Source organism: Callithrix jacchus, chromosome 4 (assembly GCF_049354715.1).
Source record: "Callithrix jacchus isolate 240 chromosome 4, calJac240_pri, whole genome shotgun sequence".
Classification (NCBI taxonomy): domain Eukaryota; kingdom Metazoa; phylum Chordata; class Mammalia; order Primates; family Cebidae; genus Callithrix; species Callithrix jacchus.
The window spans coordinates 169958893-169985897 of NC_133505.1; the positions used below are offsets into that span (position 1 = coordinate 169958893).

General features: G+C 38.5%; 1 protein-coding gene across 11 annotated transcripts in view; it reads left to right on the top strand.

Annotated features, from left to right (window-relative positions):
* Positions 1-703: 703 nt before the first annotated feature.
* QKI (QKI, KH domain containing RNA binding) overlaps positions 704-27005 on the top strand; it is a 160233-nt gene continuing 133931 nt past the window's right edge. For 6 of the 11 annotated variants that reach the window (XR_013534672.1, XM_035297118.3, XM_035297119.3 and 3 more), the window contains exon 1: positions 704-1012. Coding sequence is in view for 5 of the 11 variants with exons in the window: in XM_035297118.3 (XP_035153009.1) it covers positions 871-1012 (142 nt within the window). In the remaining 6 variants the exon portion in view is untranslated. Of the gene's footprint in view, positions 1013-1175; positions 1521-9057; positions 9230-12163; positions 12230-27005 lie in introns of those variants that run through there. The other 5 variants (XM_078370436.1, XM_078370438.1, XM_078370434.1 and 2 more) reach the window with 3 other exon arrangements.

A 27005-nucleotide genomic window follows, 5' to 3' on the forward strand; every position in this document is an offset into this window, starting at 1 on the left:
GCAACCCACACCCACGCACCCCGGGCGCCCGGCACGGCAGCGACCCCATCCTCTGCTCCCAGGCCCGGGCCCGCCCAGCGCCGCCGACCGTCACGCTCCCGCCGCCCGCCCCGCCGGGGAGGCAGGGAGGAGGTAGCCAGGCGCCAGTGGCTGCCAGGGTGGGGGGCGGCGGGCAGCGGGCTGCAGGAGCGCGCCGGCCCGGCCCCGCTAACGGCCGCCCTGCGCGGCCCCGCCCGCCTCCCGCCCCCGGCCCTCCCCCCGCCGCCGCCCCTCCCCCCCTGCCGCCGCCGCCGCCGCCGCCGCCGCCGCTGGCAGCGCCGCCTGAACTGAGGCGAACTCCGCCGCCAAGTGAGTGAGGAGGAGGAGGAGGAGAAGGAGGAGGAGGAAGAGGAGGAGCGCAGTCAGAGCGCGGCGGCAGCGGCAGCGGCAGAGGCGCCGCGGCGGGCACCAGCCCAGAGAGACCCCCGAGCCCGCGGCACAGGCGGCGGCGGTGCTCAGCGGGCGCGACCAGCCGAGCTAGCGGCGGCCCCGGCTCCTCCTCGTCCGGCGCCAGCGGCCCGCGCCCCGCGCCCGTACTCGGCCAGCCGAGACCCGCCTCCCGCCGGCCTCGTGAGGGACGCGCCGAGTCGGGCGGCCGAGAGCGGCGGCGGCCGGGAGCGCGTCGGCCCCGGGCGGAAAGTGCCTGCGGGGGGCGGGCGAGCGCGCGGTGCCGGCCGCCCCGGGGCTCGGCGCGGGAGCCGGAGCGGGAGCCGGCGCGGAGCGGGACGCCGGGTCCCGAGCGGCCGGCGGCCGGGGCTCGCCCCCGCCCCTCCCTCCTCTCCGGCGGCGGCGGCGGCGGCGGCGGGCGGAGTGAGCTGCGGAGCCTGGAATATGGTCGGGGAAATGGAAACGAAGGAGAAGCCGAAGCCCACCCCAGATTACCTGATGCAGCTGATGAACGACAAGAAGCTCATGAGCAGCCTGCCCAACTTCTGCGGGATCTTCAACCACCTCGAGCGGCTGCTGGACGAAGGTGAGCGCCTCACGGGCCCCGGCCCCAACCCCGCCGGGGCAGCCCCTTTCCCCGCTCCGGATGGTGGGGAGGGCGGGTAGGTCACGGCCGGGCGGGACCGCGCGCCGGGGGGACGGGGAGGCCGGGAGGACGCACAAAGAAGGCGCGGGGCCCGGCTGGCGGCGGCGAGCGGGCGAGCGGGCGGGCGGGCCGGGGTGGACCCGCCGGGGCCGGACGGCCCCCGCCCGGCCGGGACCCAGTGCTGCTGGCGCCCAAGTTTGTGCCGTGCGGAGGGCTGCGGGGCGGACGCTGCGGCCCCTCTAGCTTTGGCGGTCACATTTCCGAGAGGCCGGCGGGGGCCGCGCGGGCTCGGTGGTCCTCGCCGAGCCCTCTCGAGAGCAGGCCCACGCCGCGCCGCCGGCCTGGAGGACGCGCGTGTCCCCGGCGCGGGCCCCGCTCCTCCGCTCGGTCTCCCGAACCAGCCCGGTGCGGACCCCCGCTGCCCCGAGTTCGGGAGCTCTCCCTCCGGGTGAGGACCAAAGCGGGGTTTCGTGCTTGGGGAATTGGTGCAGCTGGTAAATAGTAAGTGGAAGTCAGCGTGGGGCTCGTTCAAGAAAATTCGGTAGGAGACCGAAAGTAATGCTGGCGTAGCCGACAGGGAGGACGAAGTGACGGCGAAAAGCGCTTTTTTTCCTTTTGTTTGGGGAAGCGAGAACTGTTAGGGAGTTGAACTTCACTTTTCGGGGGTGGGGGGGGGTGGAGAGCGAAATACCGCGATGACAGATCGGAGCGCTGCCTGAGTTAGGAAGAACTTGGGCGGAGGGTTTGCTCTCGGGGACGCAGCCGCCTGAGTTTTCAGGACAGGGAATCGAGACGCTGGGAAAGGGCGAAATAAAATTGAGCCAAAGTTTCCAAATAGCTTTATGGAGCTCTGTGGGGAGCGAAGAATGACAAGAAGATTAATGTTGACCAACTCTGGAATTTCCTTAAGAAGTTCTCATAGCAGGACCTGGAGTATTAATTTTTAGTAGCTGTGGGTTTCTGCGGACACCTAGAGAAAAAAAAAAAAATGACCACACACAAAAATGTCTGTTTCGAAAATCGACTAGCCAGGATTTTTTTCTTTTTCTGCTTAGAGGCATTACTGGAGGACTGTAAAATGGAAACCAAAAACTGTAGGTTGAAGAAATAGTGGAGTTTAGGTTTTTCGCAAGAATTTCGAGATTTTAAAAGTAGTCGGGGAAAAGGAGTTTGAAGCTTGGGGAGTTGGAATGTCACCAAAGAACAAAAGGCCGGAAATGTTTACATGATAAAAAGATGGTTAAAGAAAAATCCCAGGAGTTTTGTTGTATTGAAAGTCGTAGAAACAAAAGTAGGAAATGGTTAGGTGTTAGGCTTTCTGGTCGTTGTGCTTCCGTGTGTTAAACGTACAGCACTCACCCACATTGAAATGGGCATTTTCCACTGTTGGAACAACAGATCTGCTAATTTCAGGTTGCTCCAGAGAAAACTTCAGCTGTCCCTTTAAGGGGTTCTGCTTTTCCTATTTGTGTTGGCATTTGAAAGATTGTGGAGGCAGAAAACTTTCTGGAATGTCAAAAAAAAAAAAAAAAAAAAAATTGCTGTAACTCTTAAATTGCGTATTTCCGAATGTGAGCGCTAAGGGGCGCCAGTTATTTTTTAACCATGAAAATGGTCAGAACGAAATGTGAAACATACACAGTAATCTGACCTATATTAAATTAAGTATGGATTATTTGATTTGTCATCACGTGTTCCTATAGTGTTCTCGAACATTGAAAACACAATTATTGGCACAAGTTTATGACGTTTCAAAAATAACATTTTCTCTTTCGCATATTTTGGTTAAGTTTTAATAGTGCTAGTAACAATTTCTGGTAAAAGTTTTTTTCTTGAGTGCAGTTGTTTAGCAGGAATCCTTTTTCGACGGTAAAATGAAAATAGACCTTGACAATGTTTAGGGTTAGTTAAAATTAAATTGCATTCTTGAAATGTTGAATTCAGAGACTATAGGAGATTCAAAAAAAAGTGAAAATACTTCACCTTAGTATACTATTTAAAAAGCTGCATACTTTGGAGTTTCTTTAGTTTAAAAGGGCGTCTCACTTGTGCTTTTATGTTGATCTAAACTCTCTTCATAATTTAGAGCTGGTTCCTTGTTACCAAGTTTCTAACTTTTTGCTTTAATAATTTTTAATTTTTCAAATCCAGAAATTTGAATTACGTCCCTATTTTTAACCAAGGTGTATTTCTCTCTGGTTGGAAATAGTAATCGTTTGACTTTAAAATGTAGGAGACCGAGAGGAAATCTCCTTATATTTGTTTCCCCTTCCCCTTGTAATGTGGCTTATTCCATTTCTCATCTTACTCTAGTTTTAGCCTTGTCAACTCCCAGTGTAAAGATTGCTTCTGTATGGCAGATAGTATGTTTAAAATGGGCAATATAATGACAAGGAAGTTTGACTGTTTTTTATCAGACCAGTACAAACATGCAGGAAAAAGGGCTATTCCTTAGTGTGGAATAAGCTGTTTCCTGTAATTGTTAGCCTTATTATAAACTTAATTTGACTTAGGAAAAATATTGGTTTCTGAAGTCCATCACATTTTTTTTTCTGGATGATTTGGTTGTGAAATTCGGCAACTTGTGCTTTACCCCTTTGTGGTTTGTCACTGTCCAAAACAAATTAATCATGACTTCTGTTTCTGGTTAGGCATTACTTTTTGTTTTGTTTCTTGCCTGTAATACTTGGCTGAAAAATTAAGTTTAGTTAAAATTTAGTAAAAATTTTACTTTAGTGATTGGCTTAATGAAGTTAACAAATTATACTTAAGAGTAGATGTATTTTCTGATAATTAGGAATTTCAAATGGGACTTTTAAATTTTTTATTTTAAAATATTTTTCAAAGAATAAGCTTTTAAAAAATTGGTTTGTCACCTTACGAATTTCCATTTGGCAAGTTACAAATTTGTGGATTAAGTGTTGGTTTTCCTACTTGATGAAGACTTGAATGTTTTAGAATGAGTATTTTAATTCCTTGCCAAATTAACCTTTAGCCTGTATCTTGACTGTGGACAGTCCTTTCGTTTTACTGCTTGTTTTTGTTTTGTTTTTTGGTTGTGGCGGGGTGTGGAGGTGTGTGTTGTGTACCAGCTCTTTCACTCAGGTATCTTCAACATGGCTGTTTTTTAAAGCTGTGAATACATTCTAGGGTGGGCCCATCATATAAAGGATATAAACTTGAGTTTGAAACCTTTTATTGAAGATAGAGATGGTTACAGGATTACAGATAAAACCTACGTCTTAAACTGCTCTACCTTTAGAGAGAAGTTTTCCACTGAACCCTGAGAGCAATTAATATGCATAGTTTTTAAGAAACCAATCTTTTTGGTCATGAAACTGAAACAACAGTTGAATGGAAATTGTTTTAATAAAGTTTTATAATTTAGAATTGAGAAGGTGAAGAGTACAGTCTAATAGACTTAATAATCCTGAATTAGGAGAAAATGGAGAATTAGTTTCTTAAAAGCAGATTTTGAGTTTTCAGTTTTTTAGGTGGAGGAGGGGTTAAAACTGCTAGCTTATATGGAAATAAAAATGTGTAATGAGTAAGGACAGTCTAAATCTTTTTATTAGGGCCGGACGAGGTGGCTCACGCCTATAGTCCCAGCACTGTGGGAGGCCGAGGCGGGTGGATCACAAGGTCAAGAGATCGAGACCATCCTGGTCAACATGGCGAAACCCTGTCTCTACTAAAAATACAAAAAATTGGCTGGGCACGGTGGTGCGTGCCTGTAGTCCCACCTACTCGGGAGGCTGAGTCAGGAGAATTGCCTGAACCCAGGAGGCGGAGGTTGCGGTGAGTCGAGATCACGCCATTGCACTCCAGCCTGGGTAACAAGAGCGAAACTCCATCTCAAAAAAAAAAAAAAAAAAATCTTTTTATCAGAAAAATTAGCTTGTGGCTCAGAAAAAGAGAGCAGATGGATTAGAATGCCACATTACTGATTTGAAAAATACGTTTTCATTTTCAGATGGTCTTTTCATTTGTTTTTATAATAAATTTCCTTTCTGACCTCAGTTTAGTTTCTAACCTGCCTCCTCCCTCTTTTAAATATGAGTAAAAGTATTTCGTTAAAACTTGCTTTAATAGTTGACATTTTTTCATGTTAATGTTTATTTTAACTTCTTTTGCCTTAATTATTGGATGTATTATACTGTTTTCTTACCATTATTTTTTTTTCCTGAGAAACAACTCATTTACAAAAGCTTTGACTTAAAAATCATATAGTTGTTGATATTTAGAGGTCTCTTGCTATAGAGATATCTTACAAAAAGATTTTCTTTTTGTCTGAAGAAGCAATTATTGTTGTCAGTAATCACCTGTAACAAACAGATTTTACTTAAGGTGAAATAATCTGTTCTTTAGGAACTAAGATTTTTGCTTTTGTACACAAGCCCTTGAATTAGTTGTTGTAAGAAGGAAGCAACTATTTATAATCACTTCTTTCCATGATCTTTTCTCACCCAGGAGGTGTCACCAGCTATATATTGGCAGTAATGGAAAAGCTCGTTTGTATCACCATGGGGTATTTATTAAACATTCATTCTGTACTTTTAAAGCTAAATTCCCCTGTAGGTGGAAGGTGATTCCTTTGTAAACTTTATCCAGTTTACATGCTTTATAGTAAAAGTTGTATCCAACTGTAACACTTGAGTTGATAGAAATAGGTCTCTTTGCTAGTCACATTTACTAGCATATTTGGGATGAACACTTTCGTAAATGACTGAGAATGTCAAGTTAAATCAAGTTAATTTGACTTCTTAAATGCTTTATGCACATTTTATTTCTGTTACTGCCTCACTAGTCACTGTCACTGTCTTGGAGCTGATTGAAATTGGTCAGTTTCCCATAAGAGCAAATGGTTTTTGTTTTCTTTTTCAGGGAAATAGATTTCTGTGACAAAAGAAGTGCAGTATAATAAAACACTCATGCTTTGACCCGGCCTTCACTGAAGCATGATTCAGATGTTTGTTTTTGAGACCAATATACTTAGACATGTAAGGGCTTTCCTTTTGTTTTTTGATGTCCTTTTCTTTTTGGTTTGGGTTTGATATCAAGGAAATTAATTACACCAGTGTGATCATTGGGGTAACTTTTTATAAACTGACTGGAACTGCAGTTTAATTTACTTGAGAAATTCAGTGTAGCTAATGTATTTGTTTGATGTTAAAGTTGTAAGCAAAACTTGCTCTTCTCTGTTGGAGATGGAAAACGCTATGCCATTGTTGGGTTTTGTTTGTTGATAACTTAAAAGGCAGCCCACTGAGCAACTTTCTGCTGTTGGTATGTCAGCTGTTACACAAACATATCCAAGGTTCTATTTTAAGGCCAAGGGATGGGGGGTGGTGAGTGGGCCTATGTTAGGAGGTCATACAGATATATACCAGCTTTTTATTTACATGATCAACAGGATTTCATTTTTTTCTCCAACCTCTGCTGTATTTGACATTAAGACAGCTTGATGTGAATTTTCAGTGCGGTAGTGTGTTGTTTCCCCTTAATGATAACTTTTACGGAATATTTATACCCCTTTTAAAAATTGGCATTATCAGCTTGGGGCCCATAATGGCTAGATTATTTGATGTTCAAGTAAGGGTTTTACAGTGTTATTTTCATTTGACCGAAAAGTACAACTAACAGTAAACTTTTATAGCGAATGTAGTTTGTTACGTTAGTGGGACTGTTAAGAAATTTGTTTATAACTATAACTCCAGTCTGTGTAGGGTACTACTTTCTATGGAGTGATCACTATAGTTAGCATTGGAATGTTATTATCTGCCCTATAAAAATCACTTCCTTGAGGATGCCTTCCTTAGAGCCTGGCATATGTACACTTTCAGATGTTTGCTGAATTAAACTTGTTGACATCTTAACATCATTTTTTGATTTCTAGTTTCTCAAAGATAGGGCATATGCACATGATTAAAAGAAAATCCAGAGGTGACATTAGAAATATTGGCTAATAATTTTTAAAAATGAAGCAATTGTGTGATTGGTGATAGTTTTGTGCCATTCGAGGAAAAGGCACTTGTGTTTTTTCTTAAAAATAACTTAAAGTGTCATGTTATTTGTAGTACTTGCCATTGAGGTGCTTATTTTACTTTACTGTCATTGTTGGGAAGGAGATTTAGAAAGAGAAAATTGCTTTACTTAAGCAGTGTAGTTTCTTGCCAGTCGTTACAGCAAAGGATATCAATTCATAAACAGAGAAAAACTCCCAGTGCTCATCTCAGCTCTGGAAAATTTTGGCATTTATGGACTTATATAGGTAAACCTTCCCCCCAGTTAGTTACCCTTTTCAAATTCCGCATTTATATAGTTCTTGTACTCCATGCAAAGCACCATAGATTGGAGATTTCTTGTCCCTAAGTGCTGCTTTGATGTGTTCAGGATAAATAAGGATTATATTTGAATGATTTTAGTTTAAGAGAAAGCTGAGTATGTGGCTGATTGTTATTGAACACAAATAGCTATTTGTTTTAAATACAGACAGATGTCTTTAATTTTAAACAGTGCCATAACTTAAAAAACTGATAAATTGAAGCTTTCAGTCAACTGAAACTTAGCTCTTTTTTTTTCTTTTGAGCCAGAGTTTTGCTCTCGTTGCCCAGTTTGGAGTGCAATGGCGCGATCTTGGCTCACTGCAACCTCCACCTCCTGCATTCAAGTGATTCTCCTGCCTCAGCCTCCCCACTAGCTGGGATTACAGGCGCATACAACCACACCCTGCTAATTTTTGTTGTTTTAGTAGAGATGGGATTTCACCATGTTGGCCAGGCTGATCTCATACTCCTGACCTCAGGTGATCCACCTGCTTCTCAGCCTCCCAAAGTTGGGATTACAGTCGTTAGCCACCTTACCCAGCCTAGCTCTTTTATTTCTAATATGTCAATTACCGTGCTTTAGCAGTAACAGTGTTTGAAAATCTGTGAATTTAAAAAAAATATATTGCAGAAGTGATTTATCTAGAATTCTTAAAATTAGCAAGAAAATGGCTGCTCTTAATGTTTTTGTCATTTCTTTAGTTTGTTGATGTGGAAACCCTAGTTTGAAAATCCAGCAATCCTATCAAGTCTAACAAGACAAATTATGTACATAATATTGCTTCATGTAGTCTTACATTTTTGTAGAACTATATTTTGAGGCTGGGGAAATGAATCAATTGACTGTAAGGTTTCTAACACATTTTTTATGATCAGCAGAATTTGTCATATTCTGCTTAGCAGATTATCAGACATAGAAGTGTCAGAACATCATTAGCTGGGTGTGGTGGTGTGTACCTATAGTTCCAGCTACTTGGGAGGGTAAGATGAGAGGATAGCTTGAGTCCAGGAAGTCAAGGCTGCAGTGTTACAATTTTGCCACTGCACTCCAGCTTAGGCAACGGTGAGTCCCTGTTTTAAAAAACAAAAACAAAACATCAAAATGGAGTTACATCCATAAAGTGGCACCACATTATGATCACAATATAAGTAAGGGCCTGTGTGTGCAGATACTTACATCCGTAAGTGAAGACATGCAATGAGCTGGCCTTTGTGAAATCTTTGAGAGTGAGTACTGGGGCTGGTTAAGTTCCAGCTGAGAAAGGTTTTCGAAATGATGAAATAAATATCGGGTTGGCTCGGGGACTGAATAAGTAGCAGGCCTTAAGTAAGCACCTTGTTTTTTGCTTTAGTGCAGGGCTGGCCATTGTAGAGACTGGGCATGATCTCCTGGTCGGTAGCAAATCATTGGAGTGCCCTTGGCTTTTAAGCTAATTTTATAGTTTGAAACCCAAGAAGACATTTAGTACATTTTAAGAGTAGAATTAGGAAAATGCATGGTTAAAAAAAATCATGCAGTTTTAAAATTTGGAACCTTAAGTGTCGCAATTTTACTGGTCCTCAAAATTACCTTGCAGATTATATCAGAGGGCTGGTTTTAGAGCTGCCCTGGGACCTGAGAGTTGGGAGTATATTCGTGCAGAGACTGAGATCCGGAGCAGTTGTGACTTGCCTATGTCTCAAGGCAAGTTGGCAGCATTCTGGAGCAAGACACTCACTTCTCCCCTCTGGTCCGTTTTGTGGTGTGCCACTCCACAAGGGGAGCTGGAGGGAAAATCCTGGAATATTTCCGTATTTTAAAAAGCTGCTGCTGTTGCTTCAAGTTGTGAAGGTAAATAAGAAAAAGCAAATAGTTTTTTGCTAGTTTTGTGATATGCTGGTCTTGAACAAATAATGGTCAGATTCTTAGAATTAGAATTTATTTTTAATGATACCTTTATAATGAAGAGGCTAAAAATGAGAAAGGCATTTTTAGAGGATTTCAGTTCATTCACTTAAACTTTGTAAGCAAAGGCTAGAGCCTCATTTTTTTGAGTAATATAGTAAAAATAAATCTGGGTGTATTTAATAATGTTGTTGCTATTATTTTTACTAACTACTCAAGAGGAAACTTTTGATTAATATAGAAGTTTATTAACATAATTAATAAACTTTTGATTTAATAATAGAAATATACTATTGCTAAGTGATTCAAGTCAGGAATGTATACAGCTGTCAGTTTTAGATCAGCATGGGGTAAACAGCCCCCTAGTTATATCAGGTAGGTAACTGAAGAGTGACACCCAGGAGGTTGATTGTTATGAATTGAATGGAAACAGTGCTGCACCATGTAGCTACCACATTGTATTCTTGATGCCAGCATTGGGAGGATGATTGACTGCTCATTTCAAATAATGCAAACAAATTAAATGTAAGCCTGGGTCTTCGCTGTGTCACAGTAATTGTATCCCTTTGATACAGTTGTTACATGGCAGGTGAATACATTTGTTGAAGACAAAAAAGATTTTTCAAACCAGGGTCAAAAAAATTACCCTGATACTGCACCTAATTGTCTATTGTTGCTGGTTCCACCAGGGTTGCAGTGATGCCCCCTTTGTCATGAGAGTATTCAAGTTTTAACTTTGTATGTGTGCAAGTGCACATGTACATGCATGAGCCAGCATAAAGATGAAATGAATTTATGTTTTTGTGCATGTGCTGATGAGACCCTGTGGTGAAGTGGTAAGTGTTCAGGTACTATAGACCTGGGATCTAACCATGACCTTGCAATTAACTAATTAGTTTGGCAATCTTGGGCAAGATAACCTCTCTGAACCTCAGCTTCTTCATCTGTAAATGAAATTATCAACTGCACTGCCAACCTTAAATCCAGTACTCTGAAACTCATGAGTATTCGGAAGAGTCTCTCATAAAGTAGCAGCATCATCTGCTTTCTGCCAGCATCTTAAAATTGTTTATGATAAACAATTAGATAAGCAAAGCAGCTTTTAGAGAATAAAGAAAAACAGAAAGGTAATTTAGCTATCTAGGTTCAGCTAGTTTTAATGTGCACGAGAATCACTTAACACTCTGGTAGTTTAGAGGAAGTCACTTTGAGCTGAACTGTCTAGATATGTTTATTTGAGAAATGGAACCTGAGTCGGTATTAACAGTTGGTATGATTTAATGAGGTAAGTGGGAGGTGCAGCAGTGCCAGCACCATGGTAATGGGAGACTGCAAGGCTTAGTCAGGAAATATGTACAGATTAAGTTAGTTGTAATGGCAAATGCACAGATAGAAGTAGTGGGAATTAAGAGAAGACTACAGTGAGAAGACGGTTAGGGCTGGATTGTGGTGGGCCTTGAAGGCCAGAATACATAGTCTGAATTTTATTCCGAAGGTTGTAAGGAATCTTTAACACTTGGATTATTTTGAGGTGTCAGAATGAACTCTTTGTGAATAAACTAATGAGAATGTATAGACTAGATATTGAATTCAGTGTGAAGAGTCAAGCTATTATGTATGTGGTTAACCCATTAGGAAAATTTTTTTAATAGTTATATTTTTTCAAAATAGTATTAATAAAAATATTTATATTGAATTTTCTGTATTTTAAACTCCTTACAGATTTTTTAAAGTGTGTTTTAACTAGAAACGAACAAGTCTGTCTTTTCCTCACCTACAGATTAGTATATTGTCCTGAAGGATTAAGAACATGTGGGGCTCATTTGTTTAGGTGTCAGCCCAGTTTTTAGTAACTCAGAAAATTGAGCTTTCATTTCTTTATTCCTATTTTTTTCTTTTTTTGGTATTTTTAGTAGAGACGGAGTTACACTATGTTGACTAGGCTGGTCTTGAACTCCTGACCTCGTGATCCGTCCACCTTGGCCTCCCAAAGTGCTGGGATTACAGATGTGAGCCACTGCACCCAGCCTTGAGCTTTCGTTTCTATATGAGCTAAAGACAGTTTAAGAAACTCATGGGAAGAATCTTAGGAATTCTTGAAGAAAATTTTGTCTCAATTTCAGAGGTTGATTAAATATGTTTTACCAAGTTCGATGGGGACTTTTAAAATTTAATTGTATTAAGTTTTGTGTTTAGTTATTTTAAGTAAAAGGGAGAGATCTTGACATTCTGTCCCTAAAGAAATGCATATTTGTGTATCTTTAAAAATTAATGCTTTCCTACATAGTGACATTACACCAAACAAGATGGGTTAATCCTACACATAATGTAACAACCGGTCCATATTCGGATTTCTTAGTGGATCCCCAGATATTCTTTATAGCTGGATTGTTCAAACCAGAATCTTACTCAGTGCCACTCATTAAATCTGGTTGTTACGCCTTTTCAAACCTAGAACCATCTCTCTCTCTCTGTGTGTGTGTCTCTCTCTTTTTTCATGGCATTGATTTAACTTCCTTGTTTAGGACTTATTCTTTTATGCCCTGTGTGTCTTGTCTATTACATTGGAAGATCTAAAGTAGGTTCAAGTAGAGCATCTTCCACTAGAGAACAGGCATAATAATAAAGCAGGAGGCACAGTAACTGGTTCAACCATCAGAGAAGCAAAGATTAATACCAGGATTAGAGTGGTGATAGATGGTTCCTTGTATTTTAAAGGTAGATTTTTTTTTTCTCTTGGAACCAGACGGTAGACACTGTATATTAGGTTGCCCCATCAACATTCATACCATGGCTTTAACCAGTTGCTTATTTTTGCCTGAATCAGATTCATTACAGCTTGCACCAGATGATATTCTAATTCTGCCATTCTTTCTGCAGTTACTTGGCGTTCTTTGAAAGGTACAGCTTTCTGACACCAACAAGGAAATATATTACTATTTTGAAGTAAGTGTCTAATGGGGTGAGCCAGATAGATGCTGCTGCTTATTATTTTGTTCTCAAAGTAAAACGTTGGTTTGCTAGCTGCCTCAAATGTAGACCAATGAATTTTTCTCTCTTTTCTAACCATCATTATAGACCCATGGATTTCATAGATTCAGCATATTTAAATAAACTGTAATTAATTTTGATGTTAAAATTATTAGAACTTTAGCTAGTGATAATTTTGATGTTAAAATTACTAGAACTTTTAGCTAGTGATAGTCTCCTTTATCTGTTTAACTCCTTGCTCTATGGGGCAACTTTTTCTTGGGCATGTAGAAAAGTTACGCCCCAATCTCCCCTTGTGCCTTGCCTGTTCTGGAGCTAGACTTGGCCATTTCTCCGACAGGATGATATTAAAGACTTGAATTTAAGTGTTAAACATGTTCATTAATCTCAGGATGTGATTACTTCTGAGCCATTGTCTATAGACAATAGTGATTTTAAAATTAATTCATTTTTATGTTTTCAATTCAGTTTTAACATTTTAATTTTGTAGTCATATCTTTATTTTTTTTTTGCCAACCACAACTAAATTAATGTTGTTTTTGATGGTGACATATTAGTTGCTTTATTCTACAATATGAAGGAAAATGCTTTCAAAATAATAAAATTAATAATATTACTAATAGTAAAACTATCTTTAACATTTATAGATTTGTTTTAGACATATGTTACAAATAATAGATATGGCCAGTGACCCACCATTCTAATGGTTGATGACAATTTTTCTTTTTTTTTTTGGAGGATGGTCCTCATTTATACTAAGTTTTAATTTCTACTTAATCTTGTTTTTGACTTTTTGATGCTGTCATTTATTAGTTGTGTTCTTTTGTTGTACTTACGGCTTCTATTAGCTTTAACCCTATGCTCAGCAGAATATGGCAATATGATCCAAAAAGATGGTTAACTTACAAGGAGGTGGTTGTTTTGTTTAGACTAGTGCTTTGTATCTTAAGCGTGAAGGGTAGGGAAAAAAAGAATATGACAAGCAAAATGTTTCGATTCAGTAAATTCTTCTGAATAATATCAGTAAAAGAATATACAGATCTTTAAAGCTTTTAAAGTCCTCTGAAGTGGAGGAAACTTCATAGGTTAAAATTGTATTTCTCAGTAGTTGCAAAATCTCTACTGCAAACTTTTTGTCATTAAGAACTTTTAGTAGTAAGGAACTCATGTTCCAGCAGATGGAGATATTCGTACACGAAAGAGAGCACTTAGTGATTAAAATGTGTTGAGAAATAACCCTTTTTCCAGAATAGGAAAATTTCTCCTTTAAATTTTAAGGGAAGAGCTGCTCAGGAATATGACAAATAACAGTTATTTAATTAAATACTTTGAGTAGCATGTGAAAAAGTTGTGATAGTTTTTTAAAGAACTTGTCTTTTTAAGAGACTGTATGTTGGTATGGTGACCATATTAAATATAACTAGTTTAGGACGTCAGATAGATTGCAGCTATTTTCTGAAATAGTTTCTGCCTTGACAGCTCAGTTTGAAGGATTTTTGTTTTAGAGAGTGACTGAGTCACATATATTGAGAGGTATCCTGTTTGTACATTTTCTTTGTAATTATATAGTCTTTAACCAGGCAGTTGATTTCTGTTTTTTAAAATAAATCAGAAGAAAATGTGTCATAGTTTACTATATGTTATATGAAAAGAAAGTTCTTTTGGGTATCATAGTTTTATCATAGTAATAAAAAACTATCAGCAGTAAAAAGATAATCTTATCTCACTTTTTATTATAGTTTATAGCATTACGACATACTTTGTTAGTTTTTATAGTAGGTAAATACTACATAGGCTGCTTTAAAATATGCTTTGTAATTGTTGAAGAAATACTAATTTAAGTTCCTTAGATGTGATTCAAAAGTGTACTTTTATTTAATGTATTTATGTTTTCCTAGTTCGTTATACTGAGCTGCTTTCTTTAATTGGTCAAGGCAATTTAAAATACTCTTGCTTTCATTGACTTGAAATTGAACTCAGCACAGGAGAGAATATGTCGTTTCTATAAAGAGAAACAGGGAGGAAGAGATTGACTTTGCCACCTTTGTAACTGCTAATAACTTGGATTTTGCTCCCCATCCCCAGCTCCACTTTTCTCCTTTTATTCCCAAAATGTAGAAAATTGGAGATCGATCCACACATTTTCGGTTCATCGTCGGCAGTAGCATGGTTTGTGACCTCTTTCAGTCCTGGAGAGGCAGTGGTGAGGGCACAAAGATAGCATAGGACATCATTGTTTTTAAATCTTAATGGGAATTACTACTTTTCAGGAAAATATAGGAATGACCAATTTTGTCTATACATCTTAAGATTGTTTCTTAGAGAGTTATGAGAAGCTTGAATTTCTTCCTCTCAGTAATCCTAAAAAACTGTGGTTATAAAGAACTTCATATTTATCATAAATATTCTATATCTTATTAGGAAAAACTAAAATGTATCAATTAAAAAGTTAAAAGTACTCATAATTCACTGATAATGGCTCTTAATATTTCTTTCTAGTCCCCCCACCAGTGTTTATGGATATAGTGAAATCGGAGGTTTTTTTTTTTTTTTCTAAAAAAATAATTAAATCATGAGCATTTTTTCTTGCCATTTCATATTCTTTGCAGATATAATGTTTATAGTGACATTTCATGCTGTTGAGGTGTCTTATAATTTACTTAACCTGTTGGACATTCTACTTTGCTTTCAGGAAGTATGTGTAACAATTGCATTAAGTGGCTTCAGAAGTCACTCAGCTTTTTAAAAAGCTTTAAGTTACAAAATATTGTAACTTGGCACTATGAATACCAAACTCTTAATTTTGCAATGCAGTTAATCTGAAGTAAGCATTTTATGCTGCATGCAGAGAAAATGGTTGTTAGGATGCAACATGTGATTTTCGAATAATGTCAGAGTTGCATATTTCACATACCAGTTTTTAGTGATTTGGCATACTTAATCGAAACTTTTCATTTTATTCTAGGCTGTTTGGTTGTATGCTATTGGTATGTGTGGGAAGTTATGAAGGGTGCACTAAAGCTTCAAATTCATTCCTTCAAGTTATCTCAGTAGCTGGAAAGATAGTATATTTAAAAAGTAACAAAGGAAATAAAACATACCAAGGAGACAGAAGACTGGTGCTAAAGATGGTGCTTTCAGCTGAGGGAGGCTATGGAATATTTTGGGAGAAGAGGTATTTTCACCTGGCTCTTGAAGGACAGATAGGATTGAAGTGGAGAACACGTAAGGGAGTGGTGTTCAAGACACGGGGAACACTGTTCTTGAATGTTGGAACATTCTGAGTAGGGAAGTAAAGTAAATAATTCTCTATTAGAGAAAGCTTTTTATACCTGTTGTCTTAGCTTTTTCCTTTATCTGCCTCCATATTTCTGTTTTTAGTCCAAGTTTTTTTTTCTTAACCTCTGTCCTGTACAGGCATTACATTATAGAGTGATATGTTAATGTGGTAGATTGCTGTGCTTGCTGTTGTCTTTCTCTTTCGTCTGTTTTCAGATGTTCTTTTTTCTTGACTTTGACTCCCTTGCTGCTTTTGTTTTTTGGAGAAGAGGGGTATCTATCTTACTGCCTCATTTTTTATTGTAACTGTTTTTTATCTGTATGCTTACTTTGGCTTTTTGTTTGTTTTCGGAGTGCATTTGGATTTTACTTAGCTTTTATTCTGAAGCCACGTGTGTGTATGTTTTTTTTTTTTTTTCTGTATGTTAGGTGATTGTATGGGTTGAGGAATTGATCAGGTGCATGGAGGAAGAGGTACATCTGGATTAGTGTGTGAATTCTTGAGCTGATGGGTCTAAGCTCTAAATAGGATAGATTAGTTGCCAGCATATTTTGGTCTAGATGGTATGGCATAGTTTTGACTAGTATGCCTTCTTTTCTCCATCCTCCCAGTTTGCTTTTTAGTCTAATGGCTTGAAAAAGTTTATTTTAGGTCGGAAGCCAGAGAACAAAGATCTGCTAATTGAATTCTGAACAAGGGAAGCTTTAGGCTAATATTGGAAAAGTGTGTTTCATGGAGTCCTGGCCTCCCAAGGTAGTCAGAGAAAAGAAAGGGTCTGTAGTCCAGGAAATTTACTTTTTTTGGGAATTCAGGATGTGTTGCCGTATTAAATCTTCAGGATTTATAGTCAAGAAAGTTAACTTGGTTAACTGAGCATTATCTGAAATTACTTGGTTAAAGAAATACGTTTTTTCTTTGTTTTCTTGGTACTAGTTCTGAGGATACATTATGGGAAATTTCAGAGAATTGTAAAGACCTGTGGATCCTTGGGTGGAGGCAGATTTGGGAGTCTTAATTTGAATGAGAATGCTGGCTCAAGTCAGATCAAAGTACCCCTTGGGGGAAGAAAAAATAGATTATTCCATTTAGCTTGGGCTTAAAGTTTCAATTGAAAGGAAGCAAGAAAACGATCCTTGTCTGGCTTTAATTAAATAACAGTTCATCCAAATGGTTTCAGTAATGAATTTTGTTTAACTCAAATGTATTTGTTATGTAAATAAAAATTTAGATGCGCTGTTTTTTAAAAATATAATTCTCTAAATAAAAAATTAACAATCCTGCCAGCTTATCTCTAACTGAAACTTGTTTTAAAATAGGTATACGCAGATAAATATGCTGATGTTCTAACTCATACCTCGTTTACATCTAAATTTTTTAAATTTGGCAATGACTGAGTTGTAAGGTGAAGATGAATTAGTAAATTTTGGAAAGAAAAATATTTATCTTTGGTCATTTAAACATTAAGATGCAGTTTTGTGAGATCTGTCAGCAACACCAGTTTTTTCTGTGAACTTAGATTTTAATCTTATAAATAGAATATGTTATATCCCCTATTTCAGTTATAAAGTTTTGGTGACCTTTGTAGCCTTTATAAAATGGAAGTCCAAGGGTGAGAGTAGAAAAGCATTTTATTTGGAAGGCTCTAAAGATTTTTGTTAAAAAAAATTATTCTTAGGAAAACAAAAACCCTGTAATACTGCAATTTTAAAACTGGCATGGATTTTAGAGATCGTAGGCCAATTCTTTATTATATATGTAAATGCAGTTTCTTTACAAAGGGTATGAATAAATTTTATAGTTTGACGACTACTGGTTTCAGGAATGTTAGATTATTTGGCTCTAGGGACAGAAATATATTTAAGTTACATTATTAACAATTAAGAGTACCTTTGGGCCTGATCACCTCTAAGCAGAACAATGCCATGACTGATAATTTGTGTAATGTGGCTACCTTCTGATGTGAGTCGTCTTAATTAATTTAGTTCTGTTTTGTTGCTTGAAATATCTACCCGAGGTATTTAAACTTTTAAATCTTTTAAAGTTTTCCTCCAAATAAGAATATAATCGAGGCTGGGTGCGGTGGCTCAAGCGTGTAATCCCAGCACTTTGGGAGGCCGAGGAGGGTGGATCAAGAGGTCAAGAGATAGAGACCATTCTGGTCAACATGGTGAAACCCCGTCTCTACTAAAAATACAAAAAATTAGCTGGGCACGGTGGCGCGTGCCTGTAATCCCAGCTACTCAGGAGGCTGAGGCAGGAGAATTGCCTGAACCCAGGAGGCGGAGGTTGCCGTGAGCCGAGATTGCGCCATTGCACTCCAGCCTGGGTAACAAGAGCGAAACTTCGTCTCAAAAAAAAAAAGAATATAATCGAGCATCTAACGCACAGTCATTATTATTAAATTGGTGTTAAACTAAAGACAAAGGCCCTCCTAGGTAGTCTCCATTAGCATTTTCCAGCAGGCTGGCTCTAGGTCTAGGAACAGTTCACTGTATATTTGCCTAAGGGTTTTCACTGTCCATGTTTTACACAATATAAGTAATTTAAGCCTGCCCACCCCTCCCCCCTTTTTTTAAAGAGATGGTGTTTCACCCTGTCACCCACGCTCTCAGGCTAGAGTGCAGTGGTGCTATCATAACTCACTGCATCCTCTTGACTCCTAGGCTCAAACGATCCTCCTGCCTCAGTCTCCAGAGAGCTAGGTGAACCACCATGCCTGGACAATTAAGAAAAAAGTGTTTTTTTTTTTTTTTTTTTTTGTAAGAGACAGGGTCTCACTATGTTGCCCAGCCTCTTAAACTTACAGACTTAAGTGATCCTCCTGTGTCAGCCAGTAATCTAAAATCTTTTGTTAGTCTCTTCATTTCCCCCACTTCTTTATAGATCTAAGTCATTTGCTTTGGAATAATGTGATAAAAGTCTAAGATAAAGGATTGCTAGACTAATATTTAGACATGTTTGTGATAAGGTTCTGTACAGGTTGTTTTATAGGCTAGAATAAATTTTGAAGGATGATTAGTTGAGAAGTATCTGAAAAGACTTGATGTTCTCTTGTAAATCTTGAGTAAAAGAAAATAACGAAGAGGGTAGTGAATAGAGAGATACATGAATCCCTTAGGAGAATGATAGTAATAAAGGAAGGTGAAAGTAAGATCAGAGGTAGAAAATCTTAGATTTGTTGTTAGGTTATAGGAAAATTGATTTATTTTACATGTTAATAAAAGGCACAAGAGGCTTATTTTTCACATTTTACTTTCATCAAAGTGAAACTTTTTCGTTTGATTTTTAAATTGGAACACATTAACTGAATGTCATAGGATATATCATAGTAACATATTGTTGTTCAGTTACATGGTAACTGCAGATAGGTCTCAAGTTGACCATATTTGAATATTACATTATTACTTGGTGGATATTTAATGGCAGATGGTTTAAGAGTGAAAGTATTGGAGTAAGTGGTAATTTAAGAAGATCCTCAAGAGGAAGTCTGATTTTGTGATTTGAGAGGCTCTTTGTTAATGTTACTGTTATTAAATAACAGGTGCACATAGCCTAACAGTGTAAATATGAACCAGAAAAATAGTATAAGAATGAACCACAAAAGGTAGCTTGTCTTGAACTTTTAAAAAGGTACCTGTAAAGATATTTTATCAGTTAAAATATGTACATAAACATTTATAAAACTCAATTGAAATGAAAGTTTTGAAGTAATATTTGTACTACCTGTGATGCAGTATAGTATTTTTCTATTCTATTTCATTTTTTAAAATGCTGGTTGTGATTGATAAGATTGATTTAGTGGCTTGTGTGCTGTGCAGTCTTAGCCCAACTGATGTTGACTCCTGTAATTTAGTTTTCAACAAACATTTTTTTTTTCTGAGATGGAATCTGGCTCTTTTCTCCAGGCTGGGATGCACTGGGGCAATCTCAGCTCACTGCAACCGCTGCCTCCTGGGTTCAAGCAATTCCTCTTCCTCAGCCTCCCGAGTAGCTAGGACTACAAGCGCATTCCACCAAGCCCGGCTTTTACACACACACACACACACACACACACGTGTGTGTGTGTGTGTGTGTATGTATATGTATTATTTCATTTTAGGTTTGGGGTACATGTGAAGAACATGCACGATTGTTGCATAGGTACATACATGGCAGTGTGGTTTGCTGCCTTCCTCCCCATCACCTATGTCTGGTATTTCTCCCCATGCTATCTCTCCACAACTCCCCACCCCCTGCTGTCCCTCCCCTAGTTCCCCCCAACAGATCCCAGTGTGTGATGCTCCCCTCCCTCTGTGCATGTGTTCTCATTGAACACATGAGTGAGAACATGTGGTGGTTGATTTTCTGTTGTTGTGTCAGTTTGCTGAGAATGATGGTTTCTAGGTTCATCCATGTCTCTACAAAGGACATGAACTCATCGTTTTTGATGGCTGCATAGTATTCCATGGCATATATGTGTCAAATTTTTCCTGTCCAGTCTGTCATTGATGGACATTTGGGTTGGTTCCAGGTCTTTGCTATTGTAAACAGTGCTGCAGTGAACATTCGTGTGTAGGTGTACTTATAATAGAATGATTTATAATCCTTTGGGTATATACCCAGTAATGGGATTGCTGGGTCAAATGGAATTTCTATTTCTAGGTCCTTGAGGAATTGCCACTCTGTCTTCCACAATGGTTGAACTAATTTACACTCCCACCAGCAGTGTAAAAGTGTTCCTATTCCTCCACATCCTCTCCAGCATCTGTTGTCTCCAGATTTTTTAATGATCGCCATTCTAACTGGCGTGAAATGGTATCTCAATGTAGTTTTGATTTACGTTTCTCTAATGACCAGTGACGGTGAGCATTTTTTCATGTTTGTTGGCCTCATATACATCTTCTTTTGTAAAGTGTCTGTTCGTATTCTTCACCCACTTTTGAATGGGCTTGTTTGTTTTTTTTCTTGTAAATATGTTTTAGTTCTTTGTAGATTCTGGGTATTAGCCCTTTGTAAGATTGGTAGATTGCAAAAATTTTTTCCCATTCTGTTGGTTGCCGATTCACTCTATTGACTGTTTTCTTTGCTGTGCAGAAGCTGTGGAGTTTGATTAGGTCCCATTTGTCTATTTTGGCTTTTGTTGCCAATGTTTTTGGTGTTTTAGTCATGAAATCCTTGCCTATGCCTATGTCCTGAATGGTTTTGCCTAGATTTTCTTCTAGGGTTTTTATGGTGTTAGGTTTTATGTTTAAGTCTTTGATCCATCTGAAGTTAATTTTAGTGTAAGGTGTCAGGAAAGGGTCCAGTTTCTGCTTTCTACACATGGCTAGCCAGTTTTCCCAATACCGTTTATTAAACAGGGAATCCTTTCCCCGTTGCTTGTTTTGTCAAAGATTAGATGGTTGTAGATGGGTGGCATTGCCTCCGAGGCCTCTGTTCTGTTCCATTGGTCTATATCTCTGTTTTGGTACCAGTACCATGCTGTTTTGATTACTGTAGCCTTGTAGTGTAGTTTGAAGTCAGGTAGTGTGATTTTTTTTGGATTTTAGTAGACATGGGTTTTCACCACGTTTGCCAGGATGGTCTCAATCTCCTGACCTTGTGATCCACCTGCCTTGGCCTTCCGAAGTGCTGGGATTACAGGCGTGAGCCACCGCACCTGGCCTGAACAAACTTTTATTATTATTATTATTTTTTAAAATCTAGCACTTGACTGGGTGCCAGGGGCATACAAGATGGGTAAAACACAGTCTAGTACTCAAGGAGTCACGCAGTGGGGTATGGAGAGTAATGAAAATAAACTGCAGTGCTGTGACTGCTCTAACAGAGGCATGCCCAGCCTGAGATGGAAGGAAATACATCGTTTCCTAGCAGGAAGATGGCAGTTTCTTCTAGGTTCACAGATACTGTGTGTATTCTGCCGATTCCTCTTACTACAGGACTTTGAAGGGAAAGTTAGCTGTTTACCTACATCCTGTAAATCTAAACTAAACAATGTCAAGTTGACTTGAAAATAAGATATGTGTGAACTTCTAGCTTACTGGCGAAGTTTGTTAAAAAGTAAATGTTAATTATATAGGTAATCTTAAAAAAATTAAATTTCACAAATGAGTAATATTTTCCTAAATATGTCATGGGAACTAGCTTTAATATCATTGGAGAAATGCTTTTTTTTTTTTTGAGATGGAGTTTCACTTTTGTTGTCAGGTTGGAGTGCAGTGGCACTTCACAACCTCTGCCTCCCAGGTTCAAGTGATTCTCCTGCGTCCTCAGCTTCCTAAGTAGCTGGGATTACAGGCGTTCACTACCACGCCCGGCTAATTTTTGTGTTTTTATTAGAGATAGGGTTTCACCATGTTTGAACTCCTGACCTCCTGATCTGCCTGCCTTGGCCTCCCAAAGTGTTGGGATTACAGGTGTGAGCCACTGCGCCCAGCGGGAACTACTACTTTTCTGACTTTCTTCCCCCTCGGTATTATGACTTATTAAGAAAGGTAAAGTCAGGTAGAAGTTTAATATAAAAATTTATTTGATTATTTACACAGATGGTAAGTTGTACTATAAAATAAACCATGAAGTTGTACATAATGAAATAAAAGATGGATAATTAATTATCCAACACTTAAAAATGATTTTTTTAATTGCAACTTGTTTATATTCTGTATATTGACTTTTTATCTTAAGGCTAATTAATTCACAATAATGCCGAGTCTAGAAATTAGTAGATTAGTTGCATATTATCCAAAAAATATAAAGCCTGGCATTTCTATAGAATTTAGTTTCTGGCTTTTCCTCTGAGTGATAGATAGGCTGCTACATCAGGTGGAAGAAGCTAATGTCTGAGTGAATGTGGTGGTTCCTTAGAATGATTTTGCCGTTAGCAGTAAAAAATGTTTTCCTTATAGTTCTTGTGCAGCAGGCCATGGAGTAAAGCACATTTTTATAATAAAGGTGATGAATTTAATCGCAAACTGGCAGCCAAATGGAAATTGCAGACCTTGATACTGGGAGAAAATTGCCTATAAAGCAACTCTTGAGAGAACAGGCTTTAAATTTATCCACCCATTTCGACATTGAGGAGAACGTAGGAATCATAGGATATTTTGCTTGGCCTGCTTAGTTGAGATGAATGATACTTGAGTATTCTATTTAAGTATTAGAGATGCTTTAAAGTTAAGTTTTATACATTAAGGCCTTTACCGCATGCACTTTTGTATTTTATAAAGTATTTAAAACTTTGTTGGTTTTTAATATTTTAGCAGATGATATGCCTAATGAATTGAAATCCGTTTACCATGTTTTCTAGTCATATGTCATGTATTTCATGTTTCTGTTGTGTATATGAAGAACTGAGGTCTTAAAGGATGTAGATATTGTGGGCTCATAAGTAACACACAGTTGACAGAATGTCATAGAAATGATCAGTCTTTACTATTTTGTATTGTATTTAAACCATTTATAATAGTTAAAGAATGGTAGAAAATTTTTATTAGGGGAAAATGTGCACTTTTGTCACTTTTTACTCAAAGTAGCCAATGTTTGTAATTTCTTAGGAATAACTGAACCCTAGATCCAGTATACACTATTAAAAGTGTTTAATCCAGAATTTAGGTGCATTGTAGCATGTATTTTGAGATGCCTGTTCTCTCCCACAGTATACATTATTGGTTAACAGATAGCTATGTCACTTTAGATAGTTATTTGTGGCTCTTGGAAACATTTACCTATCCAAACGAGGTAAATGTTTAAAGTGTAAAAACGCTAATGTAAAATATAAATAAAACATTTCTCGTTGTACTTATTGAAACTACTGGGGTTTAAAGGGGAAGAAGGGTTATTCCTAGAAGGTTATTAGATTTTGTTTACATACAACCTTGATTCTTTTGACTGTATTTTTGGGCAGCATGGTACGTCATGTAATAAGGGTATAGCTGTGGTAAATCTTTGTTCTCTTTAAGTATAGAATTATAGAAGTGTTTAGTTTTAAAGCAAGTATGAGAGCTTAAGATTTTGATGGAGAAAACAAAAACATTTTACAAATTATTCAGGGAACAACTTACTGAGGTTGTTGTGGTCACAAGACTAAAGGTATGAAAAGGAATAAGAGGCCGGGCACGGTGGCTCACACCTGTAATCCCAGCACTTTGGGAGGATGAGGTGGGCGGAACATGGGGTCAGGAGATCGAGACCATCCTGGCCAACATGGTGAAACCTTGTCTCTACTAAAAATATAAAAATTAGCTGGGTGTGGTGGCACGCGCCTGTAATCCCAGCTACTGGGGAGGCTGAGGCACGAGAATCACTTGAACTCAGGAGGTGGAGGTTGCAGTGAGCCAAGATTGCGCCACTGCCCTCCAGCCTGGTGACAGAGCAAGATCTGTCTCAAAAAAAAAAAAAAAAAGGAGTTTTTCTAGTTGCATGCTTAAATCCACCCCGGAAACGTAGCCATAATTTACTTCAAGACTGTTTATGCCAGAGTCTGAAAAACACCTGAAGTAATTGAGATTTTTTTTGTGGTTGTGAGTGGATTTTGGAGTCGTGTGTTGAACAGTTACATCACTAAATTAGCTCAAGATTCTTACACTGTCAGGGTGCTATAAGGTAAGGAAGGTGAACATAGTAATGTTGCAGTTTCACATTGACATTTATTCTTGTTTAGATAACTGTTTTAGGGTTTGAGTTACAGTTTTGCAAATTTATATTACAGTAATACAAATATGCATTCTAAATTCATGCAAATGTGTATTACAAGCAAATATACCCTCCTCTCCTATCTCTCTTTCCCTCAAATTATTCATTTGAGGTTAAACTAATTTTAAACTCCAGAAAAGTGTGTTAAGCCAAAAAAGGTCAGATTCTGGACAAAAAGCTCTGACCTTTTAAAAAGAGTGTTGTTGGCAAAGTATTTGATGGTCATTTTCATAAGCTAAATGTACTGTGAGGTTTATGTTTGAGTAGTTTTTAAGATTTTTTGGATTATATGGTTGAATTTTGAGGAGGAACTCAGTAAAAATGAGTTGGAAAAGTTAAGCTGTTACATTCTACCTTCCTTTTACTATGTATAGTAAATCTGCATAGGAGAAGTCATTTGCAAAACAGCATTTGTTAGGTGTTTTTTTTTTTTTTTAAGACAGAGTCTCATTGTGTCACCCAGGCTGGAGTGCAATGGTGCGATCTTGGTTCGCTGCCATCTCTTGTCTCCCACATTCAAGTAATTCTCCTGTCTCAGCCTCCTGAGTGGCTGGGATTACAGGCTCTGCCACCACGCCCAGCTAATTTTTGTATTTTTAGTAGAGATGGGGTTTCACCAGGTTTGCTAGGCTGTTCTCTAACTTCTGACCTCAGGTGATCCACCTGCCTTGGTCTCCTAAAGTGCTGGGATTACAGGCGTGAGCCACTGTGCCCTGCCATTAGGTATCTTTTCAGAGTAATTTTTATGCTTACGGAGTCCGGGAAGAGACTATTTTGAGATTTCAGATAAATAATTATCATATCAGTAGTAATATCTTCCAGAAAACAGTATTTCCATAATATATGATTTTACATCACATTTATAATGATATTGATGACCAGTACTATTATTTTAAAGAGAAATATATACGTACACACACAATGTACAGTCATGCGTTGCTTAAAGATGGGGATAGATTCTGAGAAATGTATCATTTTGTTTCCTTGTTTTGTGGACATTCATAGGATGTACTTGCATAAATCTAGATGATACAGTCTACTACACATCTCAGCTATATGGTATAGCCTTTTTTTTTGTTCCTGGGCTACAAACCTGTACAGCATCCTACTGTACTGAATACTGTAGGCAATTATTATATAATGGTAAGTATTTGTGTATCTAAACATAGGAAAGGTACAGTAAAAATATGGTATAAAAGATAAAAAATAGTATACCTTCTAAAGCACTTACCATAAATGGAGCTTGCATGACTGGAAGTTGCTCCGGGTGATTCAGTGAGTGAATCTGTCACAGTCCTAGGATACTGCTGTAGACTTAATAAACATTATATTCTTAGGCTACACTAAATTTATAAAAAATATTTTTCTTCAATAATAACTTTATAAACTTCTATTTTTTTAAACTTGACTACATTTACAGCTTAAATCACAGATAACATTCTACAGCTGTAAAAAATATTTTCTTTATATCCTTCTCCTATAAGCTTTTTTCTGTTTTTAAAATTTTCTATTTAGTTTTTACTTCTTAGACCCTTATGTTTAAGACAAACACACACATTAACCTAGGCCCAAAAGGGGTCCACATCATCAGTTTCATTGTCTTCCACCCTCCACAGCTTGTCCCACTGCGAGGTTTTCACGCACAAGAGTTGTATTACTTACCCATGTGTCACCAGCACAGTGTCTGATACCATAGAAAGATAGGAGCTATTGTAGTTAATAATAGCAGATTCTTGAGCATCCATTACCTACAAATATTTGTTGTTAAAGTGAAAGAATTTATTCTATCAAACTAAGAAGTTTTGCTCTAGAATAATTCTTTTTTTTTTTTTTTTTTTTGCAACATAGTCTTGCTCTGTTGCCTATGCTGGAGTGCGTTGGCTTGCATTGCAGCCTCTGCCTCGAGGGAGCAAGCAATTCTCCTATCAGCTTCCTGAGTTGCTGGTATTACAGGCATGTGACCACACCTGGCTAATTTTTGTATTTTTAGTAAAGACGAGGTTTTGCCATGTTGACCAGGCTGACGTTGAACTCCTGACCTCAAGTGATTTGCCTGCCTTGGCCTCCCAATGTGCTGGGATTACAGATGTGAGCTGCCATGCCTGGCCTAGAATAATCTTAGATCATGGATGAGTAAATGTGGATGATGAAAAGCTTAAATGACAATGTCTCATCTGATTTTCATTCCACTTTTAATTTGAATATACCATTTCCTTTTCCACCTCATTGTATATGTCTCTACTTTTTTCTTCTATTCTTTATTCATAGTTCTAATTTCTTCTCACTGCCCTATCTTTTCCCTCTTCTCTGTCTAGCTCTTACCATCTGTCATCACTGCTTTTCCGACTATCATGATCACTCACTCCAGCAGTAACCAAATTTAATTTTGGGGGTGGAGCAATAATGCTGGAGATGCCAAATGGTATGAGTAAAAGAATGCAGCTTTTGGAGTTAGAGCTAGATTTTAATCTTTATGTGGTCTTTGGTGAAAGTACTTAATCCGCAAATCTCTCTTTTCTGACTATGAAATGAAGATAAAAATACTACTTACCTGTAAGGGAATCTACCTGATGATACTGTAATAAAATGCTGATCTCCACCGCAGAGTTCTTGGGGAGGCTCTTTGTGTGGGAAGAAATTAGACCTCATTACTCTGAATTCTGAATTTGTATCTCCTAGCCATATAGACCAAATGACCATAGAATCCAACATAATGCTTTAATATTTGCGTAACTTCCTTAGTTTAAGTTATAGGATGATTATAAGATATAGAAATTCAAT